The 17,116-nt window shown below is 36.1% G+C and overlaps 1 protein-coding gene across 9 annotated transcripts in view; it reads left to right on the top strand.

Moving 5' to 3' along the window:
* NBEAL1 (neurobeachin like 1) overlaps positions 1-17,116 on the top strand; it is a 184,542-nt gene that overhangs the window by 134,359 nt on the left and 33,067 nt on the right. For 5 of the 9 annotated variants that reach the window (XM_027873645.1, XM_027873637.1, XM_027873642.1 and 2 more), the window contains 7 exons: positions 4,691-4,823; positions 8,002-8,150; positions 8,752-8,885; positions 10,947-11,048; positions 11,382-11,477; positions 15,245-15,369; positions 16,963-17,103. In XM_027873645.1, coding sequence (XP_027729446.1) covers positions 4,691-4,823; positions 8,002-8,150; positions 8,752-8,885; positions 10,947-11,048; positions 11,382-11,477; positions 15,245-15,369; positions 16,963-17,103 — 880 coding nt within the window. The remainder of the gene's footprint in view (positions 1-4,690; positions 4,824-8,001; positions 8,151-8,751; positions 8,886-10,946; positions 11,049-11,381; positions 11,478-15,244; positions 15,370-16,962; positions 17,104-17,116) is intronic. The other 4 variants (XM_027873643.1, XM_027873641.1, XM_027873638.1 and 1 more) reach the window with 2 other exon arrangements.

Below are 17,116 nucleotides of genomic sequence, written 5' to 3'. Positions count from 1 at the left end.
GAAAACTCCATGGACAGTATGGCCATCACAAAGAGCCAGGCAAGACAGAATGCCTCAACAATAACAACAACAAAAGTTCCTTGAGGTAGAAGACTGTATTCATTATCTTAGTATCCTAAAGCAGCTTAGCATGGTAGGTTATATTGCATCTTAGGTGCATGACAAATACTTGTTGGATTGAATTAGAATGGAGTAGATACACTTGAATATTTACAATTAATTTCCTCAGAACCACCCTATGGGCAGTGCAGGTGTTACCCAGAGACAGAAATGATCTCTGTTAGATTAAGTGACTTCCTGGTATTTCCAGCCAGTAAGTGTTAGAGCCAGAGTTCAAAGCTAGCATTCTTTCCCCTAGATCATATGGACTAATTGACCACTTTTACTATTTCTGCAACATTAGGCAAATATCTGCCAGTAAATAGTTTTCTATGAGAGAAGTAACTTAAGTTCTGTAATTACTTTGTGAAAATGAGAAGATTGTACTAAAAGCTCTCTAAGATCTATTTCAGCTTTAAAATCCTGTGATTTCTGTGTATTGTTTCTAGGGAAAAGTTCATTCCCGCTTTTCTTCCTATTAGATTGTAAGCTCCATGAAGGCAAGGACTATCTTTTTCATATTTGTGTCCCAAACACTTAGCACAGTGTCTAGTCCATAGTACGTGCTTAATAAGTGTTTTTTGTCTGACTCACTGACATATTTTCAGTTATTGTTGACTGAAAAGCATAGAGAATGCAAGATATCACTGCTCATTTTTTTATCTTAAAAAATATTGATTCATTAAAGTAAAATGCTCCCTTAAAAACTCTCTTTTAATAAAATCTCTTCCATGAATATTGTACAAGATTCTGTGAAAGATGTAGCTCTTTTTTTTTTTTAAGCATCCATTGGGCCATAAAACACAGATGTATGCTTCATCAAGATGTTTGCTATTATCATGGAGAATGTTCAGTGTGGAGCCAAATGGAAGAGATTAGATTGTGATTATGACTATGGAGTCTGAAGTCTTCCAGGTGCTCTTCTTTATGGATGATACCATTCTGACTGCATGGAACCCCAGAATATTAGACAGCCTCCTAAATGAGATCTATAGCCACTCAGAAAAATTGGCATAGCTATCCAGTCAACAATCACGAGCTTACTGTGTACTAAACTAGACACCGTGCTAAGTGCTGAGGATACAAAGAAATGCAAAAATATGGTTCCAGCCCTCAAGGAGAGCACATTCTGATGGAGGAGGCAAGGTACAAAAAAAACAATTGTACATACAAGATATAGAGAGAGTACATGAGAAATTAATCTCAAAGAGATGGTACTTGTGAGTAGGAAAGGGCCAGGAAAAGCCTCCTGCAAAAGATAGGATTTGAACTGAGTCTTAAAAGCACCTAAGAGTCAGAGGTGAGGAAGGATAGTATTTCAGGCATGGGGGATAACAACTGAAAAGGCACAGAACTGAGAAATGGAATATCATGTATGAGGAATAGCATGAAGGCCAGTGTTTCTGGTGTACAGAGTATATCTAGGAAAGTAAAGAGTAAAATGACCAGAAAGGTAGGAAGGGAACAATTTGTAAAGGGCTTGAACATTGGAAAAACCAAATGGATGAAGAATGTCATTTGTCCAGAGACTATGATATATGATTGGATGGATGACCCATGAAGTTGGTTGATCAATATATTTATTTTCCAAGCACTGCATATGGACAATGACCTGGACCCAGAATTATAGGAAAAAGAAGATTGCTTTGGAGAAAGTGTATAGAGCTTCTCCCTGAGAAAGTCACTATTCAGTCACAGAATACTAGTCTCCCAAAAATTAAGTTGCCTGTCACCCTTTAATGGGCAATATATGACCAACCAAAATTAGACAACAAAAACAGGCTAAAGAATATCATTCTCCCGCTACGTCTCTGTATCTCTCTGTCTCTCAGTTTCTCTGTCTGTCTTGTGTATCTTGTCTGTCTCTCTGTCGTTTGCTCAGTGAGCTTTATTAATATCCATACTATCACCAGAACTAAAGGAAGGCCTTTGGTATGTTGGGTGGTTACTCCATAAAAGATTTATTGGAGTACATGGGCAAGAATCACAGGATGAGAAGGCATGGATGGATTATAAATTTTTATCATTAGAAGTACCCACATCAATGAGAGATCACAGATCCATTGAAGTATATCCCCAGGGCAGATGTGATCACACATATTTACACAGCTCATTACTATGTTAAATTCATGCTTTTCATCAGCCTGAGTCTTGATTTAGAACATTTCCAGCATAGAATGATGAACAAAAAAGACATTTAGCAAAGGGATGGGATAGGGCAGCTAGACATTCAAACTTCTTTGGCATCGGGTTGTTTAAAACAGTTTTTTATTGATATTTTTATATCACTAGAATTTCTCACAGTATTCTTCTAGTCTCCTCTCTCAGAAAGGCATCTCCTGTAACAAAGAAAAAAGAGGAACAAGAGAAAAATACAGCGTTACTTTGTTTTATTTAGCTTGACTTACCATGATCATTTATTCAAATGTAAATACAAATATTCTTCTCACTACCCAAGGTAAAAGCATCCATTTTGGATTAGCCATATTAACACTGTCTTCATTTAGTTCAGATAATCCATGAAAGCCTTTTTTAAAAAATTAATTAATAAATATATTTTTAGTTTGCAACATTCACTTCCATAAGATTTTGAATTCTAAATTTTCTCTTCCTCCTTCCCCTCTGCCCTCCCCAAGACAGTGTCCAGTCTAATTTAGTCTCTACATATACATTCATATGAAACATATTTTCACATTAGTTGTGTTGTAAAGAAGAATTAGAACCAATGGGAGGAACCACGAGAAACAAGAAACCAAAAAAAAGGGGGGGGGGCAAATAGTATGCTTTGATCTGCATTCAGACTCCATAGTTCTTTTTCTGGATATGGACAGCATTTTCCATCATGAGTCTTTTGGAGTTGTCTTAGATCCTTGCATCGCTGAGAAGAGCTAAGTCCATCAAAGTTAGTCATTGCACAGTGTTGCTATGTGATAGTCTTACTTTACTTTATACTAGTGTGAAAATGATGCTGTGTCTTTGAAGTGTATGCTAACAGAACACATACCTAGGCCATTTTTGTAAGCTAGAAAAGCTCTACATATGCTTCTGGCAATAGGTTTCCTGCTTTCCAAGGACCCATTTAGCTAATTATGAATATAGAATGACTCATCACCTCATTCTTGGCCAGCAGATGATGAATTGTTTGTCCCCGGTGACCCGGTGAAACAAAAATAACAAAAAAAAAAATCCTCATTTCCATAGTAATATTTGCCAGAGTTGAGGAGAACAGTGAGGGTTCAAAACGTCATAATTTTTAGACCTATAAACATCATTTGAACTGTTAGTACTTAGGTGAGGTCTTTGGCTTATGATACTCAACTTAATATACTATGGAAGTAACCAAGCCACATCACTATTGGTATTTTCACTATAAACCAGAAGAATGGATAGCCTGAAAAATTCCTGCAAAATGTTTAAAAAAAAAACCTAAAGAAAGGCCTTCCACACATTGGTTAGGTCCTTGGTGGTGGAGTATTTGTGGAAGAATCAGGGACAAGAATTACCCAGGATGAGAAGGTATGAAGCAGATTACTGACAGATTTGTTAAACAAACCAGAGTAGCCTTGTCTATGAGATGTAATGATGTATTGCCTATACATTAGTTTTGTATTAGTATTTTATATGGAGATACACACACACACACACACACACACACACACACACACACACACATATATTAGTATTCTACATAGTATATGTCCAGAAATAAAGATCTCAAATTCAGCAATGGTGGACACCCAGGCGGCTTAGTGGAGCACCAGGCCTGGAGTCAGGAAGATTCATCTTCTTCAGCTCAAACCTGGTTTCAGACATTTATTAGTTGTGACCCTGTGTAACCCTGTTTGCCTCAGTTTCCTCATCTGTAAAATGAGCTGGAGAAGGAAATGGCAAACCACTCTAGTATCTTTCCCAAGAAAACCCCAAATAGGGTCATGGAGAGTCTGACATGACTGAAACAACCAGACCACAAAAACAACAATGGTATCAAACTGAAATAGAAACAGATCCATCTAGGCCATATATTGACTTAGAAAACATTATACATGTTGTATTATATTTTTATGTGTTTTGTTAAATATTTCCCAATTATATCTGATTAGCCTGCCCTTAGGAGTTTGGCACCTTTACTCTATAGTGCCTTATAGGGCTGCCATTTTCATGTGATGTTCCTTTGTTGTATAGCTTTCTGAAGAGTGCTTTCTCATCACCACAGTCATAGGAAATCTTCCTGGACATTACTCTTTGAGATGTTTTGGTACCAAATAAAGGGAATCTAAATGATAAGCATAGGGCCGATTTAAAGAGAGTACTTAGATTATTTTTGGATCAGAGAATTATCACCTTTTGAATATTCATTCTTGTTACTACGTGTCTGTTGTAATATAAATTTATGAAGCTTTTGGGGAAAAATTATTTTTCCTAATTAGTCACTGCATTTCTCCTTTCCATAATGATATCAATACACTTTTTCACTTGTGATACTAATATTCATTAATTTTGGTTCTAACTAATGGCCACATATTCTATTTCTGGCAGTGCTGTAAGGAAATATTAATTATTTTTTGCTTTAAACTATTTTGTGTTTAAACAGGTGTCCAAAACTCCCAGCTCTCTAGTGAATCGTTACTACTAGAGGTGGTGAAACAAGTGAAGGTCAATGATAGAGAAGAGGATAAACTGGACCTTCCTGAAGAAGACACAACAGCCAGAGCAGATGTGTATGTGTAAGCATTTAGATAAATATTAAAAATCATCTTATGTTAGGAATTAGACGTGTGCAATATTAGAATTGATAATAATAAGGCCTACTTTATATTTGTTATTTACATGGTGCTTTAATGTATTCTAGTTGTTTCACAAATATCATCTAATTCTTACAGGAACCCTGCGAGGTAGGTGCCCTTATTACACATAATGAAACTGAGACTAAAATGGGATAAGTAACTTACCCAGGGGCACAGAGCTAGTATGTGTCCAAGGCAAGAATTGAATTCAGATCCCCCTGAACCAGGGTCCAGTCTTAAATGTTGAACACCTGCTCTGCTTAGTACTGTTTGAGATGGAAAAGAAAGGTAAGACACAGTCCCTACTCAAATCAGGGAAGTAAGAGTCACTCTTAAAATAGCTATAGAAAAATGCAATCAATAAGTAAACAGTGGTTTACTTACCTGCTGTGTGGTAGATGCTGAGACAAAGACAAAAATAAAATAATTCCTACTCTCAAGAAACCTAAATTCTCTTGGGGGAGACAATGTGCACAGATAATATTTTTTACAGAATATATACAAAATACATCAATGGTAATTTTGAAAAAGAGTTTACTAGGAGTTGGGAGATCAAGAAAGAATTCTTGTATAAGGTCGTAATTGAACTTGTTCTTCTAAGAGATAGTGCAATGTGGGCATGGGGAATTGCCAGTACCAGGCCCAGGAAGGAGGGACAGTTTTAGGTAGGGAATCACAAGCACAGCTGGGCTGGACTTTAGAGGGTAAGAAGGAGAGTAAGGACTAATATGACTGTAAAAGGAGGAGATTGTAAAGAGCGCCGTGTCCAGCAGGAGGGTATAGTTTATTCTCAAGATCGGAGAGAGCCACTGGGATTTGAGTAGGGGTGTGATGGGGTCATTTTTAGGAAAATTGCTTGGGCAGTTGTGTGTAGGAGAGTTTTCAGGAGGAAGAAACTTGAGGTAGGGATACTAAAGGAGAAACCATTGTAATAGTCCAGGGCTGCACAAGCGTGGTGGCCGAGAGATTAGAGAGAAGGGATGAGGAATTGCAGCTCACAAGAGAGCCCATCAGATGCTGGATATATATAAGTGTGATTAAAGTGAGGAAGACTTGAGAGAAGAGGTTTGGGACAGACTCCATGGGGAATGGGATAGAGAAAAGTAAAAGGAGGCCCAAGTGAGGTTAGATGACATACATTTGTAGTGGACCCATCCTACCTGGTCACACTGCTTTTTCTAGTTTTCTTCAGCACTATGTATGTGGGAGCAGGGAAGACAAATAGTATTTTGTTCAATATAAGGAAATGCCAAATTTGTGCTTAAGAACTTCCAAGTCTTGAAGGACTCTTGTTACTGTTCTTGTGAACAACTAGGTGTATGTTGACCTGGATTGCTCCTGAGGACACTTGCAGCTCTAGAGAAGAGATCTTTTTTTTGGCTGAAATGATCCAGTCAGATTTTATGTAGGAAGTGTGTCTCTCAGCTGGTCCTTAAAGGATTGGGAGGCTTTAAAGAGGTTGGGAGGTGAAGATAGTAATTACAGGCAGTAAGAGCAGAATGAGCAAAGGCGAGGAGGCAAAAAAGATGAAATGTGCAGGAAGGATCCATAGTAAATCTTACTTGTGTGTGGTTTTTGACATTGTTACGTGTCCTACTTAGATCATATTGAAAGGATCTTTTTTTTTTTTAACATTTTAGTCTCTTTTATTTCTTTTTTTTTTCTTTTCTTTTCTTTTTTTTGGTGTGGCAGTCGGGGTTAAGTGACTTGCCCAGGGTCACACAGCTAGTGAGTATCACGTATTTTTGTTGTTTTTACTTTTGCAAAGGAAGTTTGAGAAGGAAGCATGGGATGATGGAGTACAAGATAGCCTTGGAGTTAGATCTGAGTTAAAGCCCTTCTCACACATCCTGACTGTGTGATGCTGGGAAGCCATTTTGACTTCTCAGTATTCCTGACAACCAAGACTGTAAGTTGCAGAACAGGTGGCAGTCTGTAGTGGGTCAGGTAGAACTTGTTTTCTTGGGGTTGTCTACATCAGTGAAATCACAGGCCTTGTATCCAGAGTGAAATGAACAGAACTACAAGAACACTTTGTGTAATAACATTATAAAGAAAAGGCATTGGACAAGTAATCAGAAGACCCAGCAGTAGTGTTGGCTCTGCCACTTGTTAGCCTGGAGTAAGTCATCATTGTTTGGGCCACGCTTTCCTTCTCTGTACAGCTGCGACCTTCATAAGGGCAGGGACTGCAGGTTATTTATCTGTATTCCCCATAGTACCTAGCACACGTCTTGACCAACAATGTTCTTGATAAATGGTTCTTGAATGAATATTTAATGATGGATAACTGGAGAAAATATTTGCTATGTCTGCCTCACGGGACTGTTCAATAAATCAATCAACAAGCCATTATTAAGAGACTTCCTTGTTCTGGGTACTGTGCTAGGTGCTGGAGACACACAGCAAAACTGAAATAGTCTCTGCTCATATCATCAGGGACCTTACATTCTCTGAAGAAACAGAATGTACATGTATAACTATATATAAAATAGATAAAAAGTGATTGAGTGCAGAGGGCACTTGGCTGCTTTGGGGATCAAGAAAGATGGTTAGAAGATTGGGCTTGAACTGCATCTTTCAGTTTTTTAGTCAGTTGATCCAGTCTTGAAAGAAACTAGGGATTTTGAGGCACAAATGAGGCCCAGTGTAGGAAAGAGGTTTTTGAAATACAAAATGCTTTATAATGTAGACATAAAAGATCTTCCAAATCATGTTTCACATGTTTAAATAGTATTATTAATTGTACTTTCTCCTTTTCTCAGTATTTCTGTGTCTTTTGCAAATTAAAACATTTCTCTTTGGAAAAAAATAAGAAATAAAAAGTCTTGTTCACAGTAAACGTAACCAGGTTGAAGAGAAGAATAGATATTCAATTCAATTTGATTCATTTCAATACAATGAACTTTGAGAAATTCAGTCCAACAAAGAGTTATTACATGGAAGGCATTATTCTGAAGTCTAATGAAAAAAATCTGAAAAGTTCTTAAGAAATTTAATATGTAATGGAAAATTCAAACTTTTATTTGCATATTACTTTGAAGATAATTAGGAATTTAACTTGAATATGACATCCTTTTTTATTTAAGCAGTGTAATATTTGTTGTTACTTTTGCAGAGATGAGAAAGGAGAACAGAGTCAAAAGGAAAAACTGGTGTTATCTGAAGACTGTGAACTTATTACAGTAATTGATGTGATTCCTGGCAGATTTGAAGTCACTACTCAACACATTTACTTCCATGATAGTAGCATTGAAAAAGAAGATGGTGAGGAGTTTTTCAGTTCCCTCAACCTCTTATGCCAGTTCAATGATAAAGTATTCAGCTTATTTCAACTGGAAATAGAGAAAGAAAAAAAAAAACCAGACACAGGGAACCTTATAACTTTGGGGCAGTGCTTTCCTTGAAAGGAACAACAGAAGTAATATTTGAATTGGGAGAGGATGCTACGAGCAAAGTATTAAGATAGAATTTTGATTATGTCCTAGTTGTGCAGTTGAGTATCCTATATCCAATGATGTTGAGTTCTAAATTAAATCCCTATCACTTATTGGAAGGAAAAATTTAACATGGTAAATTAATTTAAAGCAAAAACATTTCAAAAATTAGTATTTAAAGTGTTGGTTATTTTATGTTCTCATTGTGAGACAGTACTATAGCTATAGATTTTTTTTTCCATTTTCTTACAAGTAAATGATTTAAATATGTGCAAATAGTGGTAAAATTGTTCTTACGCAAACTATGAAAACTGAATGATTTCTTTCCCCTTCACTTTCCTTACCTTTGTCTGAGTCTATAAAAATAACATTCTAAATGGCAACAGTAACCCTATGGGGTAATTTAATCACAATAATTCCTTTCTCTGAAGGAATAGGTTATGATTTCAAGTGGCCTCACCCTCAAATTCGAGAGATCCACCTACGACGGTACAACTTGAGAAGGTCGGCCTTGGAGATTTTTCTCATTGATCAATCCAACTACTTTCTCAATTTCAAAAAGGAGGTATGTGAGGAGGTACTTCTCTGGTAGCAGGGGTGCACAGATTAATGTGCCTTCTTAACTATTCATTTCTAAATCATTTTGTATTTTCACTGGTTAAGTAGATCAAAGTATAGCAGATGAGCAATAATCTCACTTCCAAGGCCAACCAGTGGGGCTTTTAATTGTGCAGATTTTAGATATATTGTTAATTAAGGAAAAACAGGTATGGAAACTATCAAGTGCCTAAATAATGTTGCCTAGGGTTGCCCACAGTTTCTGTGGCACAAAATAAATTCTCAGTTGACTGTTGATTGCAGCAAAACATAACCAAATGTCATTTTTTAAAAATTTTATAAAAGTATCTTAATTTGAACCACTTTAAAGTCCATAGATGAAAGATGAACCAAGCATTAAAAAGCGTAGCAAAAGAAAATGGGGACAGAGGTTTGGACCATGTTTTTGACAATATATCCTAATTGCATTTAAAAATACTTATAAATTTATAAGAGTTGAATATACATATTAGAAAGCCATAAGGTTTGATAGTATCTTTTCGCTATCAGTAATATAACTAATTTCTTTATCACAAACAAGGTTGAGTAGATCACTTCCTGATTTCTGATAGATAGAGCAATCATTTTCAGTGTATGATTAAACACCAGTGATATATACAGTATGATATGATTAACATTAAGCATCTGCTATGTGCCAGGCACCATGCTAAGTGATGGCATGAAAATAAGAAAAAGAAAGATAGTTCCTGCCCTCAAAGAACTTGCAATATAATGGGGGAAGACAGTTCACAAAAGGAAACTGAAAGGGAGCAGGGGCAGGAGGAGGAAGATCAATGAAGGGGGGTGGGGTCCCAGAAAGTACAGAGGGGCATGAAGTTGGAATTGAAACCAAGTAGAACAACTGTTAAAAAATGAAAATATGCCTTGGATTTTGAGCCCTCTATAATAGGAGGCTGTGGGAGAAGTTTTTTCTCTGCCCTGATAGCCTGCAATCAGAGGGGGCAGTTGGAGATACAAGATCTGAGGTCAGGAAGGAGATTAGGGCTGTACATATAGATATGAGAATTGTCAGCGTAGAGATGATAATTGAATCCATGGAAGCTGATGAGATCACCAGCTTAAATAATATAATGGGAAAGGAAGAGAGAGCTCATGATAGAGCCTTGGGCTAGTAGGCATGACCTGGGTGAAGATCCAGCTGAGGAAACAGGGAAAGCACAGTCATATGGGTAGAAGGAAAACCAGGCATCATGAGGTCCTAAAGAGAAAAGTATCAAGGTGAGGAGAGTAGTCAGAGGTTGTAGAGTGTTTAAGGATGAGGAATTTGAAAGGCCATTAGATTTGGCAATTAAAAGGTCACTGTTAACCTTGGAGAGAGTAGTTTTTGGCTGCATGAAGTAAGTATAATCTGTATACAGTAAAGTAAATTCAGGCTTCTTAAGGATAGTCTATTTTTATTTCTGGTGGTGATCTACTGTTGAATTGCCATATTGCTATAATCTCCTTCATTTCTATAAATTTGTTCACATGATCCAGCCAATGAGTTGGTGCTTCTTTATTGATATTTTGTTGGGTGAGTTCATGTGAGTATTGACCATGATGGACCTTTTGATTCCATTCTTGGATTTTAACCATTTTGTTGGTTTCGTATGAAAGAAAGCTACTTTAAATTACATTCAGCAAATCCTATGGTGTCCCTATTATTAGATTTTATTATTGCTTGGAGCAGTGATGTCTCCGTGTTTTAAGAGTATTTCTGAAAATATTTAACCTCTGTAATGTTTTTGGAAAATGTCTACCTAGTCCCTTTTTTATGAGGAAGTCTTATTTATTATTAGAGCTTCCTAATATGTTGTTATTTTTCGTTGTTAGATTCTGCTAATAACCCTGGGTATTGCAGGGCAGGTATCTTACCTCTAATTTGTAGATAAGAAAACTTAGAATCATTAAGGTTAAAAGATTTGCCCAAGGTGGTGGAGGCAGGCAGCTGGAGAGGCACAACTTGAACTGAAGTTAATTGAAAATTTCCTTAATCAAATTTTCATTGTATAATTGTACTTTATTGTAGGTCAGAAATAAAGTATACAGTCGACTCATATCATTTCATTCTCCAAATATTCATGGAACCAGATCACCACAGGAGTTATTTAAAACATCAGGATTGACACAGGTAAAATATCTTTTTTTAGCAAGTTTTGTTGTAGTAGCACACATCACCAATTTTTACGTAACGCAAATATTAGAATAGGTTTATGAATACTTCTGTAGATGCTCATGCTTATAGATTGAATTCTGGAGGGATGAAGATAATGAAAACTTACTGTGAAATCCTATGAAATATGGAGTGGGAAAAGCATTTAATACATTGTGGTATTAGGACAAATATAAAGAATATCTGATCAGTGGCAGTCAACGAAATGCATAGATATAGGGAATTTATTTGTACTATCCCAGGAAAGTAAGCTTATATGATTTTAATATTAATCTTTCTTACACAATATAGAAATGGGTCAACAGAGAGATTTCAAATTTTGACTACCTCATTCAGTTAAACACAATGGCAGGAAGAACCTATAATGACCTTGCCCAGTATCCTGTGGTAAGTTGCATATTTCTTCTAATTCTTATGCTTTTTCAATGTTTGAGGAATTAAAATGAATAAAAATACATGATCACTTATTAGTGGAACTCTCGATGAGAAAAAAATCTAGCAGGTTACAATTCTTGTTTTCGATTTTATGCATGCATTTTCAGTTTTCTCTCCCAGTCACTTTATGTTTTTTAAATTTAACATTTTATTTTTTCTCAATTACATGTAAAAACAATTTTAACATTCTCTTTTTCAAATTTTTAAGTTCCTGTGCCCAAAGAGCTATGAAACCATGCATACCCTTTGACCTAACAATACCACTATTAGGCCTCTATCCCAAAAGAGATAAAAAACAAAAAAAAGAAAAGGACCTATATGTACAAAAATATTTATAGCAGTTCTTTTCTGGTGGCAGAGAATTGGAAATTGAGGGGATGCCCATCCATTGAGGAATGCTGAACAATTTGTGGTGTATGATTGGGATAGAATACTATTGTTCTATAAGAAATGATGAGCAGGATGATTTCAGAAAAACCTGAAAACCTAATGCAAAGTAAAATGAGTAGAACCAGGAGAACCTTGTACATAGTAACAGCAATGTTGTAAGATGATCAGCTGTGAATGACTTAGCTATTCTCAGCAATGTAATGATTCAAAACCAGTGTGAAGGACTTTGGAAGAATGCTGTCCATCCCCAGAGAAAGAACTGATAGTGTCTGAGTACAGATCAAAACATACTTTTTTTTTAAACTTTCTTTATTTTTCTTGGGTTTTTTTTATCTGTGTTGTCTTTTATAACATGAATAACATGGAAATATGTTTTGCATGACTATACATGTATAACCTATATCAAATAGCTTGCCTTCTCCATGACAGGGCTAGGGAGGGAGAGAGAGAATTTGAAATTAAAAATTTTAAAAACCAATGTTAAAAATTGCTTTTATATGTAATTGGGGAAAAAAATAAAATACTAAATTAAAAAAATTTAGTTCCAATTTCTCTCCTTCTGTCCCCTACCCCCTCATTGAAAAGGAAAGCAATTTGACATGTTATACATGTGTAGTCATGAAAAACACATTTCCATATAAGTCATTCTGTGAAAGAAAACACACCAAAAACAAAACAAAACAAAAAAAACCCAAACAAGAAAAATTTAAAAAGTAAAGAAAAAGTGTCTTTGATCTGCATTCAGCCTCTACCAGTTCTTTCTCTGGAGGTGGATAGCTTTTTTTTTTTTTTTTAAACATAAGTCCTTCTGAATTGTCTTGGATTATTGTATTGCTTAGAATAGCTAAGATATTCATAGTAGATCACCATATAATACTGCTGTTACTGTGTGCAATGTTCTCCTGATTCTGCTCATTTCACTTTCCAGGTTTTTCTAAGAGTGCTTGCTCATCATTTCTTATAGCACGATAGTATTCCATCACAATCATATACAATAGCTTGTTCAGCTGTTCCTTAATTGTTGGACATCCCCTCAGTTTTCAGTTCTTTTCCACTACAAGAAGACCTACTATAAATTTTTTTGTACATACAGGTCTTTTTCTTTTTTGCTTTTTATTTCTTTGGGATACAGACCTAGTAGTGGTATTGCTTGGTTAAAGGGTAGGCATGGTTTTATAGCCCTTTGGACCTAGTTCCAAATTATTCTCCAGAATGGTTGAATCTTCACCAACAGTGCATTACTGTTTTAATTTCCCCACATCCTCTCCAACACTTGTGATTTTCCTTTTCTGTCACATTAGCCAATCTGAAAGGTGAGGATTGGTACCTCAGAGTTGTTTTAATTTACATTTTTCTAATCCATTGTGATTTGGAGCAACTTTTCGTATGACTATAGATAGCTTTGATTACTTTGTCTGAAAATTGCCTGTTCATATCTTTTGACTATTTATCAACTGAGGAATGGCTCTTACTTCTACAAATTTGACTCAGTTTTCTATATATTTGAGAAATCAAGTCTTTATCAGAGAAACTTGCTGTAAATTTTTTTCACAGAACTGATTCCCTCCATCCTGTTTGCCCCTATTTATCCTCCCCCCTCTCTCTCTCTCTCTTTCCTTTCACACTGTCCATTTTCAAAAGTATTTTACTTCTGACTTTTACCTCCCCCAATCTGCCCTCCCTTCTCTCAGCCCGCCCCCCTTTCTCTAATGCCCACTTTCTACTTTCCTGTGTGGTAAGATAGATTTCTACACCCCATTGAGTGTATATGTTACTCCCTCTGAGTCACTTCCAAAGACAGTAAGGTTCAAGTGCTCCTTCCCACCAATCCCATCTTCCCCTCTGCTGTAAAATCTCTTTTGGGCCTCTTTTGGGTCAGATAATTTACCCCGTTCTACCTCTCTCTTCTCTCCTCTCCCAGTGCATGTAAGTGTTTCCAGATTTTTCTGAGAGCGTCTTGCTCATCATTTCTTATAGCACCATAGTATTCCATCACGATCATATACAATAGCTTGTTTAGCTATATGCCAAGTGATGGACATCCCCTAAATTTCCAGTTCTTTGCCACCACAAGCATAGCTACTGTAAATATTTTTGTACATATTGGTCTTTTTCCTTTTTGCTTTTTATTTTTTTGGGATACAGACCTAGTAGTGGTATTTCTCAGCCCTTAATTTTATTTTTTTAGATAATCATCCCATCATAGTCAACTCACACCTGTGCCCTTTGTCTATTTATACTTTTTCTAACTTCCCTAATAATGAGAAAATGTTTAGGAGTTGCAAGTTTCGTTTTCCCATGTAGGAATGTAAGCAGTTTAACCTTATTGAGTCCCTTCTGATTTCTCTTTCCTGTTTACCTTTTTATGCTTCTCTTGAGTCTTGTATTTGAAAGAGAAATTTTATATTCAACTGGGCTCTCCTTATACCCAAGTGAGAAAAAACTTTCCTGAAATCCTTGTAAGTTATCCTATACTGGGAAATTGTTTCACTCCATCCTTTTGTGGATTCTGTCACTCCAGAATTCCTTTAGAGGCTTGATTTAATGTTGTTTTGAGGGAAACTGGGGAGAGCTCAGGCAACTTCCTGGTTTTTCTCTGACATCTTGACCCTGCTCTCTTTTCATCCCAATTCTGCTTTTTAAGGAGTTCTTCTCTTCAGTAAATTTTTATGTATCTTTTTCCATTTGACCAGTTTTGTTTTTCAAGGCAATCTCTTCATTGGATTTTTGTGTCTCTTTTACCATCTGGCCTATTTTAAAGTGTTTTTTTCTTCAATATTTTTTATATGCCTCCTTTACCAAGCTGTTGACTCTTTTTTCGTGATTTTTTTTTTTTTTTGCATCACTCTCATTTCTCTTCTCAGTTTTTCCTCTACTTCTCTTACTTGAATTTTAAAATCCTTTTTGAGCTCTTCCATGGCCTGGGGCCAATTTATATTTTTCTTTGAAGCTTTGGATGTAGCGATTTTGACTTTGTTGTTTCTGAGTTTGTGTTTTGATATCGGGATCTGCTGTTTGCTCGTTTTCCAGCCCATTTCTTGACTTTTAACTCTATGGCAAAGTGGGGCTCTGCTTCTATGTTGGAGGGAGCACTGTTCCTCCCAACCACTTTAAAGAAATGTATAGTCATGTTAATATTGTGAAAGCTTCTTTTCTTCCTCATTTATTGAAAATTCCCCCAGGGATATTTCAGGAAATAAAGTTTTTTATAAGGCTAGAAGATGAGACATCTCTTGAAGATGAAGTTACCTTATTCATAGACATTTCCATTGCATACCGGTGTGCTGATTCTCTGGAAAGAAAAATAGTTATGAATTTTGATTCTCTAGTTTCCTTGGATTCTTCGGGATTATACTTCAGAAGATTTAGATCTCAATAACCCAGCTGTATTCCGAGACCTCTCTAAGCCCATCGGGGCAGTAAATGATAAGAATGCCAAAGCTGTACAAGGAAAGTAAGTGTGTTTTCTTTTTCTTTTTTTTTTTTTAATAAAGTTTTATTTGCATCAGGAGAGCATGTGTCTGTTTTTTCTTCTGAGTAACTTATCTGTATTCAGTCAAGTATAAGCAAATACTACCTGGTATTTCTGGGAGCTTCCATTCAGCACTTTAAAGCTACAAGATGAAAAGTAGGGGCTTCTTGAAGATTTCCTTCTTGATCATTTTAGTTGTGAAATCCCTTTTATTTAGTGCCAGAAAAAGAGCATTTTTTTTTCTAATAGTGAGATCTGAGTTTACCTCCCACCGCTGACATATGGCTATATAAGGTGCTGATCTGCACTGGTGCAGGGAATTTCCTTGTCTGGGAGCACCCTATACCAGTGAAATCACAGGTCCGGTCTCAGTTCCTCTCCAGTCCCTAATTTGTTGAGTTTTAAGGTTGTCTGAGAGCTTTATGTGCATTTTTTTTAGTTGATCCTCAGAACAAACCTTTGAAGTAATTCCTGCAGATACTACTATTTCCATTTTGCAAATGAGGAAACGGAGATATGTGGAGTTTAAATTGACTAGTCCAGTCTCAGTGTAGTCAATCTGAGAGGCTTGATGGACACATGGATTCACACACCTTTTGTTGCAATAACTGTAGGAACTTTGCAGGCCCCAGGTTGTGATGTAGGCTACTAGAAGATAGAAGTGAGTTGGAGGACATCTGTGAGATCATCTAGTTCAGACCTTCATACTACAGATGAGGAAACTGAGGCTCAGAAAAGTGATGGGTCTTGTTCAAGGTTACACAGCTGTTTATCATTTATTACACAGCTGTATTATTATTTACACAGCCGACATTTGAACCTCGATTATTAGGTTATTACTTGAGTGTTTTTCTTTCTACTTGCTGACAGGTGTCTGTCTTCATCCAGAGGCCAGTTTCCTAATTTTTAGTAGAACATTTTGATATAAATTTTTGAAGGTCAGAAAACATTTTGGACACTCCACCAAATGTTGCTTTTATTGAATCAAATTTTATCACTTGAACTCTCTGTCTATATTTACTGATCATAATGATATTTACATAAAGTAGTCTCATTTCCTAATAGGCAGCAAGGTGGAACAGTGGATAGAGCACTGGACCTGGAGTTAGGAAAACCAGATTTCAAATTTTGCCTCAATCTCTTAACTATCTGTGTGACCTGAGCAAGTCAATGAACCTATGTTTGCTTCAGTTTTTTCAACTGTAAAACATAGCACCTATTTCACAGGTTTGTTGTGAGGATCAAATGAAATAATATTTGTAAAGTACTTAGCACAGTGCCTGGAACATAGTAAGGACTATGTAAATGCTCGTTATTAGTATTGTTGTTATTATTTAGATTTACTATCAAAAGAAAATCCCTTAAATTAAGTGTTGGTGATATGTTGGTATTTAGTGAATGAAATTTACTTTAAAGAATGAATTCACACTGTTGAAAATTAAATACTTTCAATAATAGAACATGATAATAGTTACTTTTAAAAGTATTTCTAAAATTATATGAAATTTTGAATTAGCTGAACTGTCATCCATTATTAGTTTTGAAGTTTGTGTTTTAAGGACATTTCTTTCTTAGATATGAAAATTTTGAAGATCCGCTGGGGATTGTTGACAAGTTTCACTATGGTACTCACTATTCAAATCCTGCTGGTGTGATGCATTATCTCATTCGTGTAGAACCTTTCACCACCCTCCATATTCAGCTTCAGAGTGGCAGGTATGTTGTGAGA

Source organism: Vombatus ursinus, unplaced genomic scaffold, assembly GCF_900497805.2.
Source record: "Vombatus ursinus unplaced genomic scaffold, bare-nosed wombat genome assembly UNPS02014802.1, whole genome shotgun sequence".
Taxonomy (NCBI): Eukaryota; Metazoa; Chordata; class Mammalia; order Diprotodontia; family Vombatidae; genus Vombatus; species Vombatus ursinus.
The sequence above is the reverse complement of the archived record's forward strand: the minus strand, read 5'-3'. Positions and strand labels throughout refer to the sequence as shown.